The 15,000-nt window shown below is 36.3% G+C and overlaps 2 protein-coding genes across 2 annotated transcripts in view; one reads left to right on the top strand and one right to left on the bottom strand.

The window, feature by feature from the left end:
* Positions 1-11,082, bottom strand: part of LOC144960613 (high mobility group protein 20A-like) — a 17,809-nt gene extending 6,727 nt beyond the window's left edge. The window contains exons 1-9 of the mRNA XM_078893837.1: positions 10,972-11,082; positions 9,604-9,707; positions 9,241-9,296; positions 7,346-7,395; positions 5,907-6,119; positions 3,869-3,983; positions 1,859-1,893; positions 850-931; positions 291-396 (exon numbers count right to left, since the gene is read on the bottom strand). Coding sequence (XP_078749963.1) covers positions 291-396; positions 850-931; positions 1,859-1,893; positions 3,869-3,983; positions 5,907-6,119; positions 7,346-7,395; positions 9,241-9,296; positions 9,604-9,695 — 749 coding nt within the window. The 5' untranslated portion in view covers positions 9,696-9,707; positions 10,972-11,082. The remainder of the gene's footprint in view (positions 1-290; positions 397-849; positions 932-1,858; positions 1,894-3,868; positions 3,984-5,906; positions 6,120-7,345; positions 7,396-9,240; positions 9,297-9,603; positions 9,708-10,971) is intronic.
* A 308-nt stretch (positions 11,083-11,390) lies between these two features.
* Positions 11,391-15,000, top strand: part of LOC144960611 (uncharacterized) — an 87,187-nt gene continuing 83,577 nt past the window's right edge. The window contains exon 1 of the mRNA XM_078893835.1: positions 11,391-11,570. The gene's annotated coding sequence lies outside the window, so the exon portion shown is untranslated. The remainder of the gene's footprint in view (positions 11,571-15,000) is intronic.

Here is a 15,000-nt window from a genome sequence, read left to right as displayed (position 1 = left end):
TTCATAATTTCTGGGAATATCCGTAAGGAAATAAGGAATAACATGTCGTTTACAGAATTAAAAAATCTCCACTGATTGCTGAGCAATGGGCATTTTTTGGTTATTTCTGAAAGAGCCCTCGTACATTAATATTTGTGTGACATTTTTATAGTCCAAAGCTTTGGGTTACCTCGTAATTTCTAATTATTTTACCACTGTCAGAAAGAACTTAATATCTTCTTTCTTTACATATTGAATGGTATAAAAATGGCTCTTTCATCACAGTCTCAAATACAAACACAATCCCTCACCTGTCCACAGCTTGTTTCATATTTTCTGTATGTTTACTCAAGATGGCGTTCTGCTCCTCTAAATCTGTCGTCTGCTTACGGAGTTGCCGTAGTTCAGCATCCCGAGCTGTAAACATCGACGAAGAAGTTAACAAATTACAATTTCTAAGGTATTAGACAAACAATAACAATTGCTTGCTACCATTTGGATATGGATTAGGTCTATTACAATATACGTTTTACAAGATTTAATAGACCTGCCTGCCTGATCACTGCTGAGTGGACAGAGGCAAATCGCCGACTAACAGAAAAACACAATTCATCATTAGCTATTATTTAATGTTAGAAGACTTGCACTATGTAATAGAATTAAAGAGTTATGAATGAAAAAACTAACTGTGTCGATTGCGGCAAAACTGGCTGGATCTGGGTCAGCCCAGATACTGTCCTTTTGTTGGTTAGGGGAGATTGGGGAAAAAAGAAAAAATCAGTTCATTTGTTTGTGTGAGTCTGGTGATTAAAAGAAAATTAGCTACCACCTCTCATAACAGTCTGAAGGAAATGAGAAAACAAGCAATACCTTTGTTATGTTCTAGGAACTCTTCTGTGAATATCGGGATGTCAAATGTTCCATTCTCGTTGTCCTCAAGTGGTCCATCAACCTGGTCAAGATATAATAATAATAATAATAATAATAATAATAATAATAATAATAATAATAATAATAATAATAATAATAATAATAATAATAATAATAATAATAATAATGATAATAATAATAATGAAATTTATTTATATTGCGCCCACTCCTCTATACAATAAAGCTCTAGGCGAATAACAATAACTTCAATCCATTCAAATATCTCTCTCTCTCTCTCTCTCTCTCTCTCTCTCTCTCTCTCTCTCTCTCTCTCTCTCTCTCTCTCTCTCTCTCTCTCTCTCTCTCTCTCTCTCTCTCTCTCTCCTCCCCCTCATCTCCTCCCACTCACTACTCTCTATCCAGTCTCTCTCGCTCTCTCTCTCTCTCTCTCTCTCTCTCTCTCTCCTCTCACACACACACACACACACACATATGTTAAAAAGTTATTTTCATTACATATAGCGAACATTAAATAAAGATTTCAAACTTAGAACTCCAGTGAGCATAACTTTTACTTAATAAAGCAGTCATCAAAAGAACAGAGATAAAAAGAAAAATGGAGCTTTCATACAGTGCAATATCCACTAAACATGCTAAAAGCGCTTTACAAGGGGTCCATGGCTAACAGCAACACGTCACATGTAAAACATGACATGGCGCCTGTTAGTCGATAATATTACAAATTTTTTGGATAGAGACAACGCTGTTAACAGCCAGGTACTCATTTTACACCTGAGTATGTGAGAATGTGAGCAAAGAGCCTTTTCCAACTATGTGCTGTGTGAGGCTCGAACTCAGGATCTTCCGATCCGAAAGCGAGTGTCGTACCACTAGACCACATCATCGCACATGCAAGCACATCTTGTAATCACAATCTATTGTAAATAAATAATTGGGTGAAATTATGACACATTCTCACTAAAAAGAAAAAAAATCAAGTATAACTTACCTGTCCTTCAATGTAATCTGCCCCATTTGCATCATCTGAAAATGACATTGGTAACAATTATTGATTGGCAATTAAACTTTTACAATTTAAATTAAATTGAGCTTTATATAGCGCAATATCCACTAAATGTGATCAAAGCGCTTTACAAGGGGTCCCTAGTCAACAGTAACATTTAACATGTAGGGCGGGACATGATGCCTTTTAGGCAATATTACAATTTTTCGGACAAAGACAACGCTGTTAACGGCCAGGTACTCATTTTACACCTGAGTACGGTGAGAGAATGTGAGTAAAGAGCCTTTTCCAAGGACTCAACTATGCGCCGAGCCCGAGGCTCGAACCCAGGACCTTCTGATCCGAAAGCGAGTGTCATATCACTAGACCACATAGCTGCACAGAAGAACTCAATGCATAAAGCAGAAATCTTGGAGCTTAAATTTTAAGGATAGAGATGCATGATTCTGACAAATAATGTAAAATGACATTGGACATTATTGATTTTTGTATAATAATTATTTGAAACTCTCGAATGTACAAGTCGGACATGCCAAATGAATGTAAATAGAGTAAATGATATTACGAATATTGAATATGACACTTATTTATGTAGTAGATATTTAGTTCTCTATATTATCAATTAATTGACATTGAATACTGTTTATATAATTGATAAATTGTATCTATGCATAAAAGTATCACAGAGCATTTAAAGGTTTTTAGAACCTATTAGCTCTTAAATGATACGATTGTAAAATCTCATACCAAACCCCATCTATACCCACTACCTGCATGTTTACTATTATTTTTTGTTGCCTGAAATAGAATTCTCTCCATATGAAATATCTTATTAAACTGCCATGCCTCAACCGCCTCCTACCCTTCCACTTCCAATGGCAACCTGCTCTTTGTTAAAAACAGCAAAAGACTTATTTATTCAAAACTGACAAAGACAAGTTTTTAATTGTTTTTGTTTTTAAGGGTTTTATGGCGCTTGCGACATATTTAGGTCATATCAGCACCATTAGAAAGAAGAAAATGGATTAGTTAAAATATTCTAGCAGCCAAGAAAAAGTAAGACAAAGAGGAATTGGTTCAAATAAGGAACAGATGTAGATTCCATCAATGTACTTAGTTTGACATCACCTTAAAGTCTCATCTAGACACTAGCACAGCATCCCACTAAGAGGAACACACTCAACTGTTTACAGAATAAATAACTAACAATACATAACAGAGAGATGATGTACAAGGAAAAAAATATCCCTCCCAGTCAAGGACTCCAGTAAGGGCTGGGACAACACTAAGTACACTGTAATCCCATTCTAAGACAAAGACAGAAAGCACCTTGGAAAACAGATACAAGGGGATAGAAGACACAGCGTGACCACCTGCCCTCCATGGGAGGTCAAAGGACCCCGCCCAGAAATGTCTAATTGTTCCTACGACCATATAATAGTAAACTGGATAAAATTTGGCTTTGAATGACTAATTTTCAAGAAAAAAAATCAGAATTTCAGAAGAAAGATCAATATTGATCTAAAACACAAGATTTCCACTCTGATTCATACGAGTTAGCAACTTAAAATGCTTTGGAATTGCTGCAGAGAGACTCAATTTGATCATAAATCTATTTTGATTATAACAGCACTGTTTTCATCAATTTTTACTCCAAAATTCGTAAAAAATCATTTTTACCTAATTGAACTTTTGCATAATCATCTAACCACACGGATTAAATCTGTACAATGAGTGGTAGATCTGGGATATAATCAAAATACCTGCGTCAAACTTTTATTACCTACTTGAAGAGCTAGACAACTAGACCAGCAGGCACTCTACTACATGGGCTGGATTCTATGCCCATTGACGAAGTTGTGACTCTAACCAGGAACAGACGTGCTTGGTCCCAATATCTGGATTCCCTGTGTCCGTGACACTTTTATGCTGATGTAGCATAGCACCTTATAGGAGCCGTACTAATGTACAATGCAACTCATACATACAAAATACCTTTAGATTTCTTTTCAAACTGCTTCCTGAAACTTTTGTATGCGTCTGTCTTCTGATAAGCCTCTAATTCTTTCTGATATTTCTCCTTCTCCTTTTCAGCATCGTCCAGGTAACGCTGTCATTTTAAAGATAGTTGAATAGTTAAGTAGGCCTATTATACTTTAAATATAGGCGGCTCTGTGATCTAGTGGTATGACACTCGCTTTGGGATCGGAAGGTCCTAGGTTCGAGCCTCGCGCTCGTCGCATAGTTCAGTACTTGGAAAAGGCTCTTTACTCACATTCTCTCACCGTACTCAGGTGTAAAATGAGTACCTGGCCGTTAACAGTGTTGTCTTTGTCCGAAAAATTGTAATATCGCCTAACAGGCGTATGTCCCGTCCTACATGTTAACTGTTGCTGTTGACCAGGGACCCCTTGTAAAGCGCTTTGAGCACGTTTAGTGGATATTGCGCTGTACAAAAGCTCAATTGTTTTAATTTTTTAAATAGTGTAATTCTGATAAAACGAACACTGCCAGACCAGAATGATTAGTCGACTTTAACTCACTCAATCCTAGAGATGTTTGCTTCTTTTCGAAATTGGAAAAAAATGTATTAAAAATGAGCATATATGAACATAGATAGTTATATTCAGCTATCATTAACATGTCAAAAACCAAAAATATTATTAGCTTTGATACTACGTCTATAATTTGTCTCAGAAAAAGGTAATAGGGAATGAGATTAACAAAAGAGTAGCGTCCCTTGATTGGACGTCACCCATAGTCTGTGACGTCACCGGTGGAAAAGTTTTATTAGAGAGAGAACGTCATGTTGGTTGTGCACATGGTCTCTCGTCCTCGCGTCGCTAATCTCATTCCCTATAAATAGGCATGGGGTAAAAGTAACCCAAGTAAACTACGGATATAGTCGGTTTTAGGGTTGAATGAGTTAAAGCAAGGTTGACTCTATCCACTATCAATGGAAGACACTTAGACATCAAGAGTAGTCTGACAAGAGATGAATTGAGTAGAAAATTGCCAGAAGATAATAGAGAATAAAAAAATTTTCGCGGCGGTGGTGGGGTTTGAACCCGCGACCTTATTGGTACAACTCCGCCTGGCTGGTGAGAGCGTGACTCTACCGTATGAGCTATCTCACCAGCCAGGCGGAGCTGTCGTATCAATAAGGTCCCGGGTTCAAACCCCTCCACCGACGTGAAAAATTTTTATTCTCTATTGTCTTCTGGCAATTTTCTACTCACTTCATCTCTTGTTGTTGCCAACATAAGTGCCTGCTCCACTCTCTTTTCTGAATTAAAAATCTGACAGAGTCCTTAACCATCTCCTTACCAACTATAGGAAAATCGCCACATACATTACGATACAACCGACATTTTTCTTATTCAAATTTCTTTTGTATATCATGATGATGATGATGATGATGATGATGATGATGTTGTTGTTGTTGATGCTGGTTTGTTTTTTTGTTGTTTTTTTTTGTTTTTTTTTTGGTTTTTTCGATGACTACTATGTTACTAGTGTGCATATGTGTGAGTGTGTCTATGTCAATATTGTATTGTTATAAATGTGTAACCAAATGACAAATTGCCACTTTTTTGAGGAGAATAAAGATATTCCACTGTATATTAAAGGAAAAAGATATTTTTCCTACAATTATGACAAAAAATCTAAAACTTTAGATATGATAATTGTTTTGTTTTGTTTTGTTTTGTTTTATTTAACCTCAGGCATGGGTGACACCCAATGTTTGTCGTCAGTTTGCCAGTTTAGATTTATCTCCATCTTTTAAATACGACAATAAACAGGTAGAGAATTACTGACCTTAAAAAATAAAATAAATAAAAATTTTAAAAAATCAAAAAATAAAGATATGATAATTGCGATTGCGATGATAAATGATGATGATGATGATGATGATGATGATGATGATGATGATGATGATGATGATGATGATGATGATGATGATGATGATGATGATGATGATGATGATGATCATAATGATGATGATCAATGTTGAAATGAAAGCAAAACTTACCCGTTTTTCCTGTGGAGGGAGATTACTCCATTCTGCACCCAACATTTTAGAAATTTCCGCAAACGACAAATTGGCATTTTGGACCCTGACATGATCCCGCCTCTCCGTGAGAAATCGCAGGTATCCAGAAAGAGGTTGTTTGGGAGCGTTGAGATCTTTCATTCCTTTCTTCCTTTTCTTCCCTTTAGTCCATCCTCCTTTTCTTTTCACCGTCTGTGGATATTAAATGCATTGTAAACAATGCGGCTATGTGGTATGACTGGGGTTGCCAGATTATTTTCAGGCATTCTGCCAACTGGATTAATAAAATCTGCCAAATACCACAAAAATCTGCCAAACCGTACTATTTATAGTACCACCTTTGAAAACTCATCAGTTTTGTTAAACAAAAAATTCGCAAGGCCGATGTCATAATTTTTTTTTTTTCATTTCCCAAGTTTTAAAAAATCACTAATACATAAAAATTGCCATGGAAAACGTGGAAAATAAAATCTGCCAAACTGCCAAACCGTTTTTTTTCTTCTGCCAGACGACTTCAAATTCTGCCAAAAAAAAAACGACATTTGGCAGAAATTCTGCCAAATTGGTAACCCTGGGTATGACACTCGCTTTCGGATCGGAATGTCCTGGGTTCGAGCCTCGCTCTGCGTTTTGTTGAGTCCTTGGAAAAGGCTCTTTACTCACATTCTCTCACCGTACTCGGTTGTAAAATGAGGATCTGGCCATTAACAGCGGTGTCTCTGTCCGAAAAAAAATTGTAATATCGCCTAACAGGCATCATGTCTCGTTATACTTGTTACGTGTTGCTATTGGTCAGGGACCCTTTGTAAAGCGCTTTGAGCACGATTAGTGGATATTGCGCTATATAAAAGCTCAAGTTTTTTTTTTTTAAAACAATGTGAACAGATTTTGCAGGTCTGATATCCAGACGCAATAGAGAAGAAAAGTGTGACGTCAAACAACTGGTTACTATTTGATTGGAAGTGTAAAACCACTCTTCCTGGGGACTGGATACACACAGTATGTAATTCATCTTCCATTTTCTGGTATCAGAGTGATGGTATCTTATTTTCCATTATAAATATGCGCTGGTCGTCAATAACCATTATTCCGTAATCCTAAGAATCTGCCTGTACATCCTGCTACTAAAATAGTTAGGCCACCTTTAACCCTTAAAAAAATAAATAAATAAATAATTGAGCTTTATATAGCGCAATATCCACTAAATGTGCTCAAAGCATAATTTATTTTTTTAAATTACTACCTATAGCCAGGTACTCTCATTCACACCTGAGTCAAGTGGGGTAAAGTATGTAAAGTCCTTACCCAAGGACTCAACATTGGGACCAAATTTCCCCATGATAACTGACTATGCTTATTATTGCTTGACTTTTACGACCCCACACCAGCGCAATCGAGTAAACCAGAACAATTCTTACCTCGACAGTCAATGGTTCATTCAGACCTGGGGCAGAATCTATTGACAAGCCTAAAGAATGAGAAGAAAACATTTAAATCATTCTAAGACTTGCAGCTAGCATACAAACAAAAACAAACAAAAAAACAAAACAAAAAAAATCTTAAACTACATTTTCTTTGCAAAATTTCTTTAAAATCAGAATTATAATCAACTTATCCTCATTACCCATTATGCAAAATTCATGGCATTATAAGACATTTTCAACAGTTTTAAATGCTAGAGAATAAATTTATCGCATTTCAATTATTCCTTTCTTTAATTATTCGAGGAATTAATGGATACTGGATAACCTAATATTTTTTACATATTTTTTTAGCAACAGAACATTCCAAATAAAGATAAACTAATTAATAATAGATTATCAAACGAAAGTTGTCTTAAAAAAGCGTCTCCTCAGGGGATTCTACTGCAACTGATTTTTCTTCTGAAATTCTGGTTTTTTTTCTTGATTAAATTAGTCATTCAAATCCAAATTTAATCCAGTTTTCTATTATATGGTTGTAGGAATCTAGGAACAATAAAACATTTCTGGGCGGGGTCCTTTGACCTCCCATTCATGGAGGGCAGGAGGTCACGCTGTATCTTCTATCCCCTTATATCTGCTTTCCAAGTTGCTTTCTGTCTTTGAATTGGAATGTGATTACAGTGCACTAAGTGTTGTCCCATCCCTGACTTAAGTCATTGACTGGGAGGGAAACAGTCAAATGTATAGCTGGGAGATGATATTTTTTTCCTTGTAAATCATCTCTTTGTTATATATTGTTAGTTATGTATTCTGTAAACATTTGAGTGTGTTCCTCTTAGTGGGATCCTGAGACTTTAAGCGTTAAGGTGATGTCAAACTAAGTATATTGATGGTATGTATATTCATCAATGATCTGTCAGAAGTATAACAAGTTATGTGTAATGTTTACCACCAACCAATAGCTACAGACTTCATAAAGATTTTATCAAACTTAAATACCGTCTGTCATAAATGGAAATGGCTTGATGTCAAAAAGATATTCCATCAAAGACACACACACACATACACAAACACACACACACATACACAAACACACACACACATACACAAACACACACACACACATACACAAACACACACACATTTACAAATTTTCACCTGTGTTATTATGACAATCTAATTTAAATATCTATGTATTTTGTGTTTACTTGAAAAAGGCCAAAGGCCGAAACGTCGTTTGTTTTGTGTTGTTCATTTATGAGTCAGATTTATTCCCTTTATCTTTATCTCCATTTTATTGACTCATTTAGGCACCTCTATTTATTAGTTTCAAAGACATAAGGCCCTTGAGCCAAAGAACTATAGAACTGTGTTCAGTCTATTCATAATTTTGATTCAACGTAAATTCTAAAAAAAAAAAAAAAAAAGGGAAAAAAATAAGTAAACAAACAAACAAACAAACAAACAAACAAACAAAAGAAAACAAAAAGCTGAACAGCTGAAATTAAGAATTCCTTTTTCAAAGCTAAAAATATAATGTGTTTTAGGTGGACCCAGCTATGACATGGTGAATAAATTAAGATGATGAGGATGAAAATGGTGGTGATGATGATGATGATGATGATGATGATGATGATGATGATGATGATGATGATGATGGTGATGATGGTGATGATGATGATGATGATGATGATGATGATGATGATGATGATGATGATGGTGATGATGATATGATGATGATGATGATGATGATGATGGTGATGATGATGATGATGATGATGATGGTGATGATGATGATGATGATGATATGATGGTGATGATGATGATGACAACGGTGAAAAAATCAAAAAAGAAAGAAATGATGATGTTGGTAAAATGAAACAAGTTACCTTGTGATAAGTCTGGATTGCCTACACTAGATAAAAATGGAGTCTCTGTAGGAAATCTTGAAATTGAAATAGAATAAATTTAAAAAATTAGTAGCAATGATATAAAAATAAATATCATAACAGCCATAATAATAATAATAATAATAATAATAAAAATAATAATAATAATAATAATAATGATGATGATAATAACAATAATAATAACAATAATGATAATAACAATAGTGAAGAAGAGGAGAAAGAAAAAGAAGAAGAGATCCCTTGTAAAGTGCTTTGAGCACATTTAGTGGATATTGTGCTAATCAGCACACTTCCACCATTATTTTTTTTTTCCAAAAAAAATAATAAATAAATGTAACTCACCCAGCATCGACAGTGAGAACGTTGCTTTCTTTGGAGACATCGTCATCAAACGGTTCAAAGTGAGATAGACCTCCAAGAGAATTCAAATCCATGTCTGTTGATTCCTGTTGAATCAGCAAGAGAAAATAATAATATATGATATGATATAAGTCCAGATTTGTGTAAGCTTTTACAGTCTGCTCTTGTGCATTTGTGAACGTATTTAATTCACGTCTCTCAAAACTGGGCATGCCACATAGTGGGAGGAAGTGTCTGAATTAAACTTTACTCAAGCAGTATTTTTCTGTTTCACAATGAGCGTCATTCATTCTTTCTTTCTTTCAATTTTCAGGTCTGTAAAGATGAATAATGAGCAAATATAATTCTTGAAAAAAAAATATAGATATATATATATCAAAATTCAAGAAGACAAAAATGTGTACTAACCAAAATGTAATAAAATAATCTATTAAATGAATGGGGCGGGGGGGGGGTGAAGTGGCAGAGTGGTTAAGGCATTGCACTGTGACCCGGAAGGTCCCGGGTTTGAGCCCCGCTTCGGGAACTTTCATTTTATTTTTCCTTGAGCAAGATTATTAACCCCCAAATTGCTCACTTGGACAACATGTGTGATTCCTGTTGACATCAGACACCTTGTTTGAAGTTTGAAGAATTATCCAGGACGGAATGCCTAGGCGACGATGTCTAATGATGTCATGGCGGAAGGGAGATTTAAAAAAAAAAATTAAGTGAATACATGTGTTGCCTAATTCAGTCCATTGATTGGTGTCATTTGAGTGTTGTAGCTTGTGTGCATGAGTTGATGTGATTTTCATTCACTCATAGAAACCATAACGTTTTGAGAAATTTTGTTTACGCCTTAGTTGTCCTTACAGTGGTATTCACAGTGTTGGACAACTAAGGGACAGAATAAATGGCAAACGCTGATATCAAGAAGTCAATAAGAAATGTCAGGTCAACCAATCTAAAATAAAATTAAATTAAAATTAAATTCTAGAGTGAGCTGAAAAAATGTTTGAGTTTGGTCTGATTGATTGTGGTTATAAAGTATCCAATTGGCAATATTTTAGTCATTTGTTTAAACTTATTAGCGAGTTGGTTTTATCTCCAAGAATTAAGAATGCGATCTTGAATTTGTGATGGTTTTTACAGCGCTGTTTGCATCGTCTGCTGACGTTGACCTTTGACTTTTCCTTCTTGACGTCAATCTTATGACTGACGAGTCTGCCCCCTTTTCCCCAAACAAAGCACTGGAAACTAAACTTGGTTATTGCAAAGTCGATGAGAAAAGCAAGAAGTCAAACCAACTTATAATTTTCAATGCAGTATCAATAACATTCAATTCTGAACTTTTCTAATAAGACTTACCGGCTCAATGAACTTGACATGTGACGCAGTGTTTTGATTCTCAATTATCCTTAGAGGGGAAGGTACAATTCCAACAAGATGGCGAAGCAAAGGGGAGAATGCGGAATAATTTAGGTTTACAGACAAATTGATATTGACCTTTGACCTAGATTTATACTTCGTGTCTGAAATTATGAACACTGAGAGTTGTGTTAAGTTAATCCTGACCTATGTGTCATAAAAGACAACTCACACAAAGAAAACTGATAATATTGTATTTTAAAGCAGGTTCCTTTTGTCACAAAAATATTTAAACCAATTTTCCCGGAAGTACCATGATATTGAATAAAGTGAGTGCTCCGTTGCTCGGAATTATGCAAATGAGGCAGACGAGGCCGAAATTTACCGAACTGCTAGACGAACGAACTTGGCGAGGGATAGAATGTCGATTGCCCCGTTCAGTTCATTGGTCTGTGGTAACCAGTAAAAACCTTTTGTGCTCTCTACGATTCTTAGCAATAAGGCTATAAATATATACACAAAGGAATTTATTTATATTAGCGGAGATAAACTTGGGAAGTTATTTTACTCTGACGTTTTGGATAGGATTGTACGGAAAGGTAAAGTTCTGGGTTTTTTTCAATTTTCGTAGAAAATATACCGTTATCATCATTCGGCGGTGCCAGTCAGTTCCAGACTCGACGGTGTGTGTGTGTGTAGTGATGTGTAGTGCCAGACCACGATTATTATTCCATTGAATTTACGAGAGTGCTTCGTATAGAATGCATTGTTTCTAATCGATAAAACACATACGTAGCCGTTGCCGATCATCAGAAATCAGATTGGTTTGAGTTTTATAAAGGGAATATTATGTGATTCTCCATTGACTTTTATTTATTTTGTCCATAATAAATGGTATAATTAGCGTCATTCATTTAGAGTTTAAATTGTCGTCTTTTATGTTCATGAAACATAATTTTTATTGTTTTATTGATTCTGTGCGTGTAGCCAAATTACTTGCAACATCCACAGGCCGGATATAACGTACCTTCACACATAGCTATGTGTAAACATGAACGTTTATAATAATAATAGGATTGATAGAATTTAGTGAGAGGTAATCATAAAAGTGGCTATAGAAAAAACAATAACAAAGGGCTAAGCGACGTCAATTTCTTTCCTTTAACTTCTATATCCCCTCCCTCGGTCTCATCATGGACTCACTCTCAGTTGATCATACACCCCTCCCCCCCCCCCCCCCCCCCCCCCCCCCACCCCCCCAGAACCCGAAAGCAACATAAACCCGAAAATTACTATCATAGAATACCTACTGGTTATTGAAAATTGGTCATGATCGAATAATTGAGATAATTATTAATATTATGTTTGATTGTTTGTTTTTTTAATACTAACATTCAATAAATCATTGGGCTAAATCGCTTATATTCAGATGTACAATTCACGACATAAATAACAATGTGAAATTGAATGTAAACTTCAATTTAATGTGCGAAAACAGATAAAATGGACGTTTCGGGTTTCCCTTTTATCAACAAAACAGGATGAATAAAACACTACAGACGAATGAGATAATGTGGGTGTGGCGTTGTTAAGATGAATAAAGAAAAAGCATTGATGGGCAGGAAATAGTGTGCTCCTTATAGCAGCAATATTTGCAATTGACGACATAGCAAATATTGTATGATTCGTAACCAAAGTGGGGAGAGACACGCACAGAGAGAGGGAGAGCAAGTTTTAGTAAGTGTAAGAGTCAAGCCACATTGGATTTGAACAGTGGACCGATGGGTACTCTAGTTCAAACCGTTGTGTCACGTGATAACCAAAGCATTGTAGATACTTTTTAAAATCAGGGATAATTTAAAATTAAAATGTGACAATCGCCGTAAAACCTCTAAAAACCAAACAACAACAACAACAACAACAACACCCGTTAACGCATGAAATTGAAACTGTTCCTTTTTACGACATACACCAGCATCAGACCTACGTACTATTACGGAAAATCCGTATAATTACGACATTTTGTCTCCAATTTCATAAGTTCGTGTTATCGATTCATACACTTGTGGGCATATTATAGATTCTCTCTCTCTCTCTCTCTCTCTCTCTCTCTCTCTCTCTCTCTCTCTCTCTCTCTCTCTCTCTCTCTCTCTCTCTCTATGTGTGTGTGTGTGTGTGTGTCTTTATTTCTTTCTTTCATTATTGTTCTCTCTCTCTCTCTCTCTCTCTCTCTCTCTCTCTCTCTCTCTCTCTCTCTCTCTTGTCGTTAGTAGTGCTCATGGAAACAAGTGGTCCCATTGGTTGATCTATTGAATACAACTCACGATTTGTTTTCTTTTGTGGCCAAAGACTGGCATTTTGACGTCATTTTTTGATCAGTGTCAAGCTATAACTTTACGAAGGCCACAGTCAATCATAGTTATGTGTGTTTGGACATTTTATCCGACTGCGGATGGTGTGAGCATTTTGTCTAAACGCATATGTGACCCACCGTATCAAAGCGGTATTATGTCGGGATCCTCTCGGTAAGGGAAATTGAATTCATAGCCACAAATATCCAACTTGGGTTTAATTTCTGTACGTTATGGTGGAGTATAAAGACTATTTCTTGCATTGCAAAAACTTCTAAGCTCCAATTTCTCATCATTCTATCTCTAAATTCACTTTTTGGGGTCTGAATCATCCCGACATAATACCGTTTTGAGACGGAGGGTCACATATCATCATGAACAGATCCTGCCGATTTGTCAGCCTGTTTGTTTGTGTGTCTGTCCAACACCCCCACGTGTCAACCCTAACACCTGTCACTGTGTGTTTAAATTTGACCAAAAAAAAATTTTTTTTCTTCTCCACCCGGCGCCCGCCCGCCCTCATCTCACGACAGATTTTCTTTCTTTCCTTTATTTTATAAAATGACCCTAACTGACCCTCGTTGTCCAAGGACGACCACCCGTCAATCAAATATTCATGGGTAAAAACCAGACACAAGTTTTCTCTGTCATCGTAGCATGCAAGGGGAGAGAAGTGAGGAGCAGAAGATTCTACATTACAACGTGTGTGTGTGTGTGTGTGTGTGTGTGTGTGTGTGTGTGTGTGTGTGTGTGTGTGTGTGTGTATGTGATATGCTGGTAGTCGTGGTGGTGGTGGTGGCAGAGTGACTCAAATGAAATCATGTGTAGTTTGGGGGCGGGGGGGGGGGGGTGGGTGTTATCGATTCACACACTTGTGGGCATATTATTATTATAGATTCTCTCTCTCTCTCTCTCTCTCTCTCTCTCTCTCTCTCTCTCTCTCTCTCTCTCTCTCTCTCTCTCTCTCTCTCTCTATCTATCTATCTATCTATCTATCTATCTTACACACAGAGAGAGAGATCGAGAGAGAGAGAGAGAAACAGCTGCCAAACGTCAGATTATATGACATTATGACACCTCATGTCATCGTGGTTGGAAAACTACGCATCAATGTCATAGGGGTTAAGGATTAGCAATAGATAGTAAGCGCTTGGCTAAGAAACTCACAACATTGTCATCCACGGACCAACACACAAAGTTGTGTGTAAACCTTGAACGTTTATAGTCTGGTTAATACAGTTTAGTGAGAATTACTCATAAATGTGGATGGCAAAAAAAAAAAAATAAACCATAAAAAAAACAATAACAAAGACCTGTTACGTCAACTTCATAATATAAAATGAAATGTAAATGAATAAAGCTAGTTTGGACCTTTAATTGTGCAAAGAGTCATGTGACGTCATCGGTGCGTTGCACAGCCATTTGTTTTCAATTTTGAAAAGGGATTTTACTTCTTCTGCTCTTGCGAAACATTTCTCATACCGGTATATATAGCATGGTTGTTATGATATAAAACAAGCAAAAAAAAAGAAACAATTCATTGAATAGGCTATCAGTCTACGGAGCTAGGACTCTCTCTCTCTCTCTCTCTCTCTCTCTCTCTCTCTCTCTCTCTCTCTCTCTCTCTCTCTCTCTCTCTCTCTCTCTCTTTAATATCTTATCTAAGACACACACCCTG

The sequence above is a fragment of the Berghia stephanieae genome, chromosome 15, assembly GCF_034508935.2.
Source record: "Berghia stephanieae isolate SIO BIC M18660-M18661 chromosome 15, UCSD_Bste_1.3, whole genome shotgun sequence".
Taxonomy (NCBI): domain Eukaryota; kingdom Metazoa; phylum Mollusca; class Gastropoda; order Nudibranchia; family Aeolidiidae; genus Berghia; species Berghia stephanieae.
This window is presented reverse-complemented; position numbering and strand designations above follow the sequence as displayed.